General features: G+C 42.6%; 1 protein-coding gene across 1 annotated transcript; it reads left to right on the plus strand.

The window, feature by feature from the left end:
• Nucleotides 1-7,251: 7,251 nt before the first annotated feature.
• On the plus strand, nucleotides 7,252-10,833 carry txnipa (thioredoxin interacting protein a). Its single transcript, XM_071524178.1, has 6 exons — nucleotides 7,252-7,660; nucleotides 8,193-8,268; nucleotides 8,376-8,523; nucleotides 8,645-9,004; nucleotides 9,110-9,412; nucleotides 9,567-10,833. The coding sequence occupies exons 1-6, from the start codon at nucleotides 7,405-7,407 to the stop codon at nucleotides 9,612-9,614; spliced, it is 1,191 nt and encodes a 396-aa protein (XP_071380279.1). The 5' UTR covers nucleotides 7,252-7,404; the 3' UTR covers nucleotides 9,615-10,833.
• Nucleotides 10,834-11,880: the final 1,047 nt, after the last annotated feature.

The following is an 11,880-nucleotide window of genomic DNA, read 5'->3' on the forward strand; positions in this document are numbered from 1 at the left end:
CTGTGTGTTAGTCAGTGAGCAGGTGTGTGCCTGTGAGTGTGGATTTTTAGCAAGGACATCAAAGTCATTCCATGATAGTTTTCTTGAAGGGTTGAAACAAAGCAAATTTTTGCAAAAAGTTTTACTTTTTGTCTTTTATAATGTTGACCAGTGTGAGTAAAGTGTGTGTGTGTGTATGTGAATGCGTTATAAATATGTGTGTTTAAAATGTCCACTCATTTGATACTGATTCAAAGATGTTATTACAGTTGACAGACAATTTGTGCTGTTTTGTGAAGAATCAGATATGGACTCAGATTTACTAAAACCTTTAGTGAGTACAAAAACCTTTACAGTGTTTCAAAGTCAGCACTAAGACTTGTGATAGGTGCAAGACAATTTCCTTGACCAATCAGGGTTCATGTCTTTGGTTTTTCACATGCTAAAAGGTTTTGGACTCATGAGAGGCTTTAGTGAACCAGCGCGTTAGTGTTTATTTTGACTTTCATTTCACTGTAATAAACGATTTAATCCAATGTCTTTGGTATATTTTTGAAGTGATGTGGTTTTGTAGTCATTTCTATAATGATGAATAGACGGGCTTTCAGGTGATGTAACACACTCTCTGGCAGCCATATTGGAGGTCCACAGCTTTTGGGCAACAACAGCTGTGAACTGATTATGTTTGTAGACATACAACTTGGCTGTCTTAACAAAATTTAGCAGACATGGTTGATTTCTGTGCTGTGTTTGACTGGGAACTGATCGTTTCATCACTGATCCATCTGACTGATGTTGTGTTTCGATAATGTCAGCTTGTTAGCCTCCCCTAATGGAGTCATTCCTATGTTCCCAGGGTCCTATGTTCCCAGGGTCCTATGTTCCCCAGTTCTACATATGTGCTATCCTAGGGTCCTATAATCCCGGATCCTATGTTCCCAGGGTCCTATGTTCCCAAGGTCCTATGTTCCTCAGTTCTACATATGTGCTTTCCCAGGGCCCTATGTTCCCAAGGTCCTATGTTACCAGGGTCCTATGTTCCCCAGCTCTATATAGCACATAATGGGAACCTGAAAAAGATGTTCTCCAGCTCTGTATTCGCTTAATATGGTTAGTTAGAGTTAGGCTTAGGGTTAGGGTTAAACATAGGACCCTGGGAGAGCACATATGTAGAACTGGGGAACACAGGACCTTGGGAACATAGGACCCTGGGAACATAGGACCCTGGGAGAGCACATATGTAGAACTGGGGAACATAGGACCTTGGGAACATAGGACCCTGGGAACATAGGACCCTGGGAGAGCACATATGTGGAACTGGGGAACATAGGACCCTGGGAACATGTAGATACGCAGACTACTCACTTTTACTTATCACGTTACTGAATGGACACACCCACGACACAACAACCTTTTTTCAGGTATCTCTCTTTTTCTAGCCTGGTTGTTATACGTTTAGTAATTATTTACACACAGCAATTCTCCAGTGGACCTCTATGATGGAGCCAGACATGGTTGATTGGAGGTTTGTGAAGCAACAAAGCCTCCGTAGTGGATTGGATTAGCTTCGTTCATGGGAACCTGCAGAATGATCTACAGCAGGTTCCCTGGTATGGAAAATGGGATCCCCACAAAAAAAACAGGAGGACCTCATTCACATAGTCTATAGGTGCAAAATTATATGTGCCTACCCTAAATATGATCAAAATATACCAAATTATATCAAATTATTAGATTTAAATATGATACATTTTTTATTAGGTATTACAATAAACAAGTCATTGTCTTGGTCTAAACATATAGACAATATTGTGGGAAAGGTACTCATCTTTACCCATCAGTACAATGTATATAGATGTGTTTGTCAATTTCAACTTAAAAGTGCTAGTTATGAGCTTCATGACTAGACATTTGTTGATTGAACTTATTGTCTTAAGTTCACTCAGTTAGCTTTTCTACATTAGAAGAACAAACTAATGATCTTTGACCTAACTATTCAGTACTACTTCAGTCAACTCAGTTTTAAAGCAGCAAGGAAACTTATGTTTTTAAGTTGAACTGCCTTAATATTTTTTGCAGTGTGGGCAAAGGTATAGTCATGAGCAGGAAATGCAACACTTATATTTCATCAAACATTATGACACAAGTTGTTAATGCTTTGGCACTGTCACATTTGAACTATTGTCCTATTATCTGGTCATCAGCCGCAAAAAAAACACCTGCCAGGCTTCTACTTAACTGCTCAGTTATGGTAAAGATGCATTCTCAACTCTCATGGTTGACTGTTGAAATTTGTGTTATTTATGGTTGCTTTTGTTTATTAGAAATATTGTTATCAGCAAAACACCAGACTACTTTTTTCAGAGATTAATAAGTATCTCTACTACACATAAGCACCACACTAGATCTGCCAGCACTGGACACCTTCTATTGCCCAGACCAAGAACTAATATGCTCAAATCAATAGTTGTATATCGAGCCAAGGTCAAATGCTTGATTTTCGCTTGATTTTTGTTTTGTACTGATGAATCCATGTAGATATATTTCATTCACACTTTTGTTTGTTTAGCTTGTCCTCAGCCTTTGATATGTAAGAATCATTGTTTACTGTACAAATGTGATTTATCGTATTATATCTTGCTTGTCTTTCATGTTGTGGCCCATGAGAAAGTGGTCTTAATTTTTGTTGTTAATATATCCTGGTTTTAAAATTTGTGTATTTGTTTTGGATGTATATTGGGTTTAAATGGGACCCCAGGAAGAATAGCTGGCACCTGCGTGTACAGTCTGCTGTAGTACTTCCAGTTCAGCTAAGCCCCTTATTCCAGTTGTCTTTGCTCTTTTAAACTCTCAGTCCGTGTCTAATAAATCTTTCATTCTCAATAATCTAATTACATCTCACAACGTTGATTTCCTACCCCCCAATTCAAATATGGGTTTTCTCAATGAATGAGTTACTGTCCTCTCTGGTACTTAAATTTGATAGGGCCATTAAAGTTGGTCATGTTGACAATCTTTTTAACTCATTTGCCACAGATCTTTTAAACATTTCTAAATCTTTTAACCTTGTGCAGCATGCCTCTGGCCCCACACATAACCGCGGGCACACTCTTGATTTAGTTTTTACTCTGAACATGTCTCTTAATTCCCTGAATAAGTTTGATTTTGTCTCTGACCATAAAGGTATTACCTTCGACGCATCCCTACTACCTACTACAATAACTCAGAAACGTATAATCCACTCTCGCATCTTTAATGAGCAGTCCGCAGCCACGTTCTCCAGCTACTTTTCTAGGCTGGCCAATTGCCCTCCTCATTTCGCCAATATTAATGACCTAGTTAGCTGGTTTAATGAATTGGGTACATCAGCCCTTGACTTTTCCGCTCCATACACTTCCAGGGCTGTCCCAGTTATTAATACAACCCCTTGGATCAACGACAACATCAGACTGCAAAGAAGGCAATATAGGAAAGCCGAACGTAGTTGGAAAAAATCTAAACTTGAAGTTCACCACCGCCATATGAAGGAGTCATTGATTAAACTGAACCAAACCATTAAAGATGTGTGAGCTGCCTATTTTTCTGGCTTGATTAATGGTAATAAACCCAACCCAAGGTTTCTGTTTAGTACTATCAACCAGCTTATAATCCCTCTCTTCCTGCCATTCCCGCCTCATCTTCTAATGACTGTGAAAACTTTTTATCCTTTTTTGTTGGCAAGATCGATGGTCTGAGGTCCAATTTTCCCCCGGCTGTTTTACCCCCCCACCCCACTCAGCTGCCCTATTTTACTCTCTGAATTTGCTCCTATTTCCCTGCAGTTCCTTTTAGTTTCCTTTCATTGTGTCTTCCAATGGAGAAGTCCTGAGATGAGAGGGCTCTTTTCTGACATGCATGTTGGTGGTTGGGGTAATGTGTTATGAATGTGATGGTCAAAGGGATTTTCTCTACCTGCCAAAGAAGTCGGTAATTACCGATCTATTGAGTTGATGCTGGTGCTGGGATTGCTTGACTCAACACATTTGGACAAATTCTGCCTCTAGGTGGAGCTGCAGCCTTCCTGAGGAAATAAATTGGGTTAAAGGGTGGAATGGGTTGACAATCCCCTAGATGGCGTCATGTGGCTTCGGAAAGAAAATTAGGTGAAAGTTCAGGCTAGGGAACAAAGTGAACAGTTACTTCCGAGAAATCTCCAGATCCAGAACACCCTCTAGTCACCTTCCCGTTCATAGAGTGCTTTCATGTCAAGACGTCTGACGTTACCAAAGGGCTTCACTGCATTCATATCCTGAGACAGGTGTTGTTGAGCACCAGAGAAATGCAGAGCTATCCCTTCTAAACTACAGTGTTACTGAATATGAAACCAATCTGTTTGGAGTTTCATTTTGTATTCAAGTTATCGGGCTATCAGAATATATCCCAGAATGGATCACAGCTGTGCTTCACCTCTTACTTCATGTCCAACTTTGGGCCTGATGCCACCTGCCACTATTTTTATATTCTATTTGTGTGCTTATACTCAACTTTTATTCCCCTTCCTGTTGAATCCTATTAGTGGCAGCACGTGTCTCAGTGAGTAGCGCTGCCACCTCACAGCAAGAAGGTTCTGCTTTCAATTTGCGATTCCCCCGGTCCTTAATGTGCGGACTTTCCATGCTCTCCTCGTGTTTCTTGTGGGTTTTCCCCCCCAACGACAAGCATACTTAGTAGCCCAATTCATACATACATATCTGATAATATGGATAGCCAATGATGGACACTGACACACCCGGCATAAACGGCAAGCATTTGTTAACCTCTAAGAAGCAAGAATTCTCCAAAGCCAAAAGGAGTTCTGAGGATGAGGACACGGTATCTTTACCTTCCGTTAGGTTCTATTTGTTGTACTAATCATCAGTATGCTCTATTTCAGTGGTTCTCAACATGGGGTACCATGTTGTACCCATCCGGGCACCACCAGGGGTCCTTGAGGGCATCCCAGGGGGTCCCCAGCAAATTGATGAATCGTTAAACTTCATTATTTCATTTACAAGAACAATTATAGAATGTAGGAGACTGACTGTTTTGATCATAGTTTCACTGTTATCTCTCTCCCTACAATACAGATAGTCATGGAATTCTGGACAAAATGATATCTAACAATAAAAATATTCTCAGATTTGCGTCCGAGGGACAAAATCGCATCAAATGGCGGTCCGTGGCCCTAATGTGGACTAAATTAGGGGTCCTTGATATGAAAAAGGTTGAGAATCACTGCTCTATTTGTTCTATTTGTTGTATCCTCGTCTATATCGTATTCTCTGCTGCTTCCATGGCCCACTTGCCACACAGGGATCAATAAAGTTTCATCTCAACTCTCGTCTCACTTCAACTACAAAGCCACATGGTAAACAACAGCTCTTGCGAAATCAGAAACCTCCCCTGTTGTAACCTGTACCAAAGCTGGCACAGTCAGACAGTCTATCCAGACGGATCTTTGTGTCTTATTCTATGAATGACGTCACCCTTCGCTACAGAGGTTGTTTACCACGTCTAACTGTAGGCTGTTTAATCTAAATTACTTCAGTATGTTAAGAAGATATCTATCTTTAGTCTTTAATTCCCGCCCACATAAATGAACCGAGGTCTTTGCCTCTTGGTCTTGGCCTATCTACTCATTGGTACCTTTTAAACTTGCCATTTTCAAAGTGCGTCTCAGGGAACAACGGTAACGGATGACAGACTACAAAGATGCTATCTGTCTGGAGACCTCAGCCTCCTTCTATCTTTATGGCCCCTGACCCCTCCTGACCCTTGTAAAATGGTCCAGTATGGTCCAATATGGCCAGGTGAGCCTCACATTGTGATTTCATCTCAGACACATTTCCAGGACAGTACACTGATGATCATTTCTGAAGTGGAAATACTGTATATGGCTTTCTACCAATCAATCAATAATATGATTTCTGTCTTGTTTCTGGGTCAAATGGCTACTGAAAAGTTTTTTAAGCATGTGGATCTGCTGATGTCGCTAAGAGACTGTAGGATTTTCATTAGGTCCTTGTTGAACTGAAAGGCTTGTGGTAGTAACCTTTATACAGCAGCTATGGCGCATGGGAGTGGCTGTCCTGTAGGGGAAAAAAATAATTTGTGGAGTATTAACTCATGTGCATGACATGCTATTGTGTGCAAATAACATGTGTGCTTGACTTGCATAAACAGGATGCAAATAGATATGAAACATGTGCACACTTTTGTGAGAAGTGTTGAGCATTACAAATACTTTATGAAGTCTATAACATTGCTCCAGTCTGCATATTGATGACAGTAGAGTTGTTTCTTACTAATAACACCTTTCATTGCAAGCCTCGTCAATAAGTAATGCCTTGATAACACATCCCCAAAAGCCAGATTCAACTAAATATATTGATATTAAACAAAATATTGGGCTAATCAAACTAAATACATCAATGCAATCATGTAAACTCAACTAATTATGGTAAGTGGCATGTGTTATTTTGTTTGCACTAATTATGAAATCATGCACACAAAATAGTGAGGGCTCAAATAAACCAAACTACTCAAACTTGTTACAGCTTCCTCAAATCTTCAAACCGAATATGCCCCGTCAGTTCTTAAAAGAATATTTTTATAATGAAGATAGACCCAACCACACTGTATTGTCATTCATCCACATGCTTTTGATGAAACTATTTACAATTATTGTTACATTTCAATTACAATATAATAAAAGAGATTTTCAGTACTTGTAACATCTTTCTACTTGAAAAACTTTGTCTCAATAAGTGGTGCTGCTAAAAGATTAGAGTGTTTTCTGGAAGATACATGTCTGCCATAGACTTACAATTATGACTAATGTGACTAATGTGACTAATGTAACTTGTGACTAATGTAACTTATGAGTTGTATGAGTTGTATTACAGGATAGGCTACGATGTATTGTCCTCGAGAGGAAATTATTATTAGCCAAAACTTTAAGTGCTAAGTTACTTTTCCCTGGTTTCAGTGTGTTTACTACATGATGTGTCCTTGTCTCTGTTTCTGGCTTCCAGACTTCCTGTCCCATCTGCTGAACACGCTCTAAGAGTCTCTCAGCCACGCGGTGTCCACGCGGCCTTCTCGGGCGCTGATTGGCTAGAGCCGACACAAACAACCGTTTTCCACCAATCGGAGCGGTGTGCACGCGCTGAGCCATGCTGTTCATTCTGAGTCCTCATGCGCAGCTGAGACTGGTCATATAAAAGCAGCGCCTCTTTGTTTACAGGAGAGTGAACTAGAATGAGTGGAGGACGATAGAGGTAAAGCAAGCTGCAGTTTCGCATGATAGTGCAAACTATTATCTCCTAAGCGTTTAATTGAACAGCCGCGACGCTCTAACACCTTTCAACCTAGTTTTCACCTTTTGGATATCTTATCTGAGCAGTCATGGTGGCTATGACGAAGAGAGTGAAAACCTTCGAGGTTATTTTCTCGGACCCCAGCAAGACTTTCTACTGCGGTGGAGATAAGGTTGCCGGACGGGTGGTGGTGGAGGTGTCGGAGGTGACCCGTGTGTCCGCTATGAGGGTGCTGGGTCTGGGCTGCGCCAAGGTGGACTACGCTAAAGGCAAGCAGCGCTGCAGACAGGAGGCTGAGTACCTGAGATACGAGGAGGTGGTCCGCCTGGACGACCAGCCAGCAGGTACGAATAAGTTACTTACTGTTGCATAGTCAGCCTGTGCAGCTAAAAGCTACTCTTTAAACTGCCTTATACTAACTGTGGAATCAATACTCAGTCAGCAGTAGTATCGCGTGGCAAGTTAGCATGGTGGTGACTTACATTTTCAATATACTATATCTAAATTGTAACATTTCTTGTGGAAAAACAACTTTGCAATGGTGTTAAGTTCCCCCTTGTCTTTACCCGTGTAAATTATCAACCCTGAAATGATACTGGGATTCCCTCAGTTAGACTTGACTTCCAGCTCTTAAACATTCATCACAGTGGGACTTCCCAGATAGAGTAGAATATAATATCTTAGATTTCACTACCCTGGTATTCCCTCAGTTAGAGGAGACTATCAGCTGTCAGACTTGACCTGGCTGTGTTGAGGGACCCTCCTGCCCCTGGCATCCACCCACACCAGTCTTGGCAGGAGTCAGCAGTGGAGTCTAGTATTCCATTGATGGAGTACAGTAACAAGAGTATTAAAGTTCTGCCATTCTATTAACAGATACCGATGGATCTGTCGTCCTGAGGCCCGGCAACAAATATGAATACATGTTTGGATTTGAGCTCCCCATGCATGGGTAAGTCACTGTCCCTTGTTTCCATTTACTTAAACATCAGTGAAAAGTAAGACACTTAATGGTTAATGGTTTAAGATGATTCTAACTTTCCTCATTCATTCTCACAGACATCTGGTGTCATCCTACAAGGGGAAGTTTGGCTATGTCCATTACTATGTGAAGGCCCTGATGGAGAGGCCAGGCCAGCCTGCCCTTGAGTGCAAAAAACCCTTTGAAGTGGAGGAGCCCCTGGATGTCAACACCCCAGATCTGCTGGTGAGTTCACTTCTCATTTCCATTTCCATTCTTATTGGTAGCAATGCGGATTCAGTTTTTACAAGAAGTTTGATGTAGAGGCTCCTGATGAATTGTGCGTAACCTTCCTTTATCTCTTCAGTCTCCCACAGGCGGCATGAAGGAGAAGAAAGTCACCTGCATGTTCATCCCCGACGGCCAGGTGTCGCTCAACGCCAAAATAGACCGACGCGGCTTCTGCGAGGGCGAAGACATCTGCATCAGCGCCAAGTTCGAGAACACCTGCTCCCGCATCGTGGTGCCCAAGGCCGCCATCATCTCCAAGCACACCTACCAGGCCAACGGGCGCACCAAGGTCTTCCGCCAGAAGCTGTCCTCGGTCCGCGGGAACCACATCATCTCCGGCATGTGCGACGCCTGGCAAGGGAAGACCATCAGGGTGCCCAAGATCAAGCCCTCCATGCTGGGCTGCAACATCATCCGTGTGGAGTACGCCCTGATGGTAAGCCTTTTATTTCTGCGCGTCGAAATAACTTTTGATAACTGCAAATACTTCACTTCATCTCACTTTATTGAATTTAACATATTTCAACGATCCTTCCTCCAGATCTACGTCCACATCCCCGGTAGCGAGAAGCTGATCCTGGAGCTGCCGCTGGTCATCGGGACGGCCGGCCTGGGCAGCCGCTCCAACAGCGTGAGCAGCCAGGAGGGCTCCGTCAGCAACGCCTCCCAGAGCTGGGTGTCCCTCCGGATGCCCTCGGCGCCGCCCAGCTACTGCGACGTGACCCGGGACTGCCGTCTGGACCAGCCCCTCACGCCGCTGCTGGACGACTTCGACGGCGACGACAGCCCCATCTTCATGAACGCGCCGGCCTTCCAGTTCCCGCCGCCGCCGGCGTACACAGAGGTGAGCGTCTCAGGCCAGCGTGTTCTTTTAAATGTCAGAAAACTCTCTTGCTACATGTTCCTCTACTGAATTCCCTCAGTTTGGCTAATATGAAATGATCTCCTTTGTTGATGGACTATCTAACCAAGCTGTCATTTTATTTCCCCCGACGCAGACCGACGAGGAGTACAACGGCAACGCTCGCATGCTGCCGGTCTGCTGAAGCCTGAGCGGCGCTACCAGAACTGTGGTCCAGCTCTCAGGGACCCTCTCTTCATGTAAGGCACTTGAAAAGGAGCGGAAACCGCCGGCGAGTGTCGGAACGGACGAGTGAATCCAGGACAGTGAAAGTCGAAAAAAGAAAGAGGTTGACGTGTGCCTTGTCCTGTCGGCTTTCTTCGCCACGCTTCGCAGCCCGAGCTGATGCTGATTTTCTTCCCTCCTGGTGCTCTTCAGGTCGCGGGCCTGAAGGTCGAGCCGCAGAGCCTGCGGCGCGCCACGTTTGTGAATAAGCTGCTCCTTCCAGAGACTCTGCACTGGTGTAGAACTTGTGAGGGTCTCACTGTCCATTGTAAACCATGCAATCACTCCATGACTTTACCACGGGGGCCAAGCATTCAGTCATTCATTAGTCCCCCAGCTGATTGTAACATCTTTGCTTGTCGGGCTTGACTGTTCCTCACGATGTTTTGTCATTCCAGTCAAGCCCTATATTTTCCTAGAGGGATTTTACTAGAGGAACCATCTTTTTTTGTTACTTTAGTCCAGGCAATTTGTGTTAGGAGGATTTTAAGATTTTGTGAGATGTTTGTCAAGGGAATATTGGTTGCGTTTGAGAATTACTGCATGGTGAATATATCCTCCTTAGATGCTAAGGGACACCCATGCAGCATCCATATATTCTTGTGTACCAGTGTTTTTCAAAAACGTGGTTTATTATTCCTATATGGTATTGCACTTTCTGATTGATGCATTTTGCTCTACTACTGCCTACAAGAGTTCCTGATTTTTGTTTTTGTTTGTTTTTTTTCCTTATGTTTGAACAATGTTTCTGATGTTTGAGAATGTATCTGAACATCCCCAAAATACTCCACTTATCTGAACCTCTGTTTCCTTTTTGAAATGGGGGCTTGCTGAATAGCTACAATTTGTTGACACTATATGTGCCAAACAGCGTTGTGCTTGCTCAGACGTCACAGACCGCACCTTATGCAAACATAATCATGGTAACTTCTCTGTGGTTGTCCTAGACAACATTTCACTGTGAGACGCCTGTGGTGGCGGCTTCACAATTATTGTTCTTCCACAAAAAAATCACTGTTAAAAGACTGATCTGTGAGAAAGCAAGTTTTCAATGCATCCTTAATACTTTGTATACAAGTATTTTTTTTTTGTATGAAACCCTATGGGTTAGTTTTCTATAAAATAAAAGTTGAAAAATATGAATTGTTTCTGCTTTTTCCTTTTTAAAAGCTAATTTGAATGTCATGTTATCATAAAGACAGGATCCAGCATATGGTATTCACTTCAATTGGAGAAAGATGTGTTGGGTATCAAAGCCCTTGTTGCGATGATACCTGGTAGCACAGTACTGAAATCTCAGGCCTCTCATGTCCCTGACTCCTATTCTCACACCTGAACCTCCTGCTTCATTTGTGTTGAAGCAGAATGGGTAAAATAACACAACAAATATCAAATCTCACACCTGAACATCCTACTACCTCTGTGATGAAGCAGAACAGATAAAATGACACATAACTATCAATATCAAATGAATCTGAAAGTGAAACCTGGTGGGAAATGGAGCTGGTATGAGAGTAAACGTTTTACCTCAACCCTCTGCTGACCCACAGCAAGGCAGGAGTATGAATCAGCAGCCTGGGACATTTTGGAGTGAGGAGAAGGTGAGGAAAGGGCTAAATAACTTGGTAACCAGAGGATGGAAGGGAGGAGGCACACTGGAACGTGGGGGACTTTCATACAGGCTCTTGCTGAGTGATAGTGAAATGACCAATAAGCATAAAGACATCACCAGAGACTGTATTATAGACAGTGCACTGTGTCAGTTTTGAATCCATAACGCTAAAGATGAAAGACGTGTCATCAGTGAAACTGGCCTCGACACGCCTTTGTGTGCATATCATAAAGAAAATCTGTCAATCATACTTTCAGCTTTACGCAATGGGAGAACTGTTATTTATGACAACTCACGCTAGTTGGGGGCAACATCAACCGTCTCTGCCAGCAACCATTTTAATAATACATTTGAAATAATTGAATAACATGATATTCTCAGATATATAACTGTCAGCTCCCCACTGTGGGCTGCATGCATGACATGACTGTTGACAGGTGATACAATAACAAATGTAGGTATGGGACTGAATGTTATAATGTCACTGTTTAGTGAAGCAGTGGATGGAGCTGCGTGTGGTAAGTGGAAAAAAGACATTTTTCTGTGACGTCAGTGTCCTTTGAAACAAATTTTA

Source organism: Centroberyx affinis, unplaced genomic scaffold, assembly GCF_046629955.1.
Source record: "Centroberyx affinis isolate AG114_WGS23_722 - 3 ecotype Tasmania unplaced genomic scaffold, CSIRO-AGI_Caff_v1 ptg001162l_1, whole genome shotgun sequence".
Classification (NCBI taxonomy): domain Eukaryota; kingdom Metazoa; phylum Chordata; class Actinopteri; order Beryciformes; family Berycidae; genus Centroberyx; species Centroberyx affinis.

Bases quoted from the DNA above. Each gene is read 5' to 3' on its own strand.
- txnipa (XM_071524178.1), top strand. From the start codon at position 7,405: ATGGTGGCTATGACGAAGAGAGTGAAAACCTTCGAGGTTATTTTCTCG. The intron at 8,269-8,375 runs GTAAGTCACTGT...TCATTCTCACAG, and splicing joins TTTGAGCTCCCCATGCATGG to ACATCTGGTGTCATCCTACA. The intron at 9,005-9,109 runs GTAAGCCTTTTA...TCCTTCCTCCAG, and splicing joins GTGTGGAGTACGCCCTGATG to ATCTACGTCCACATCCCCGG.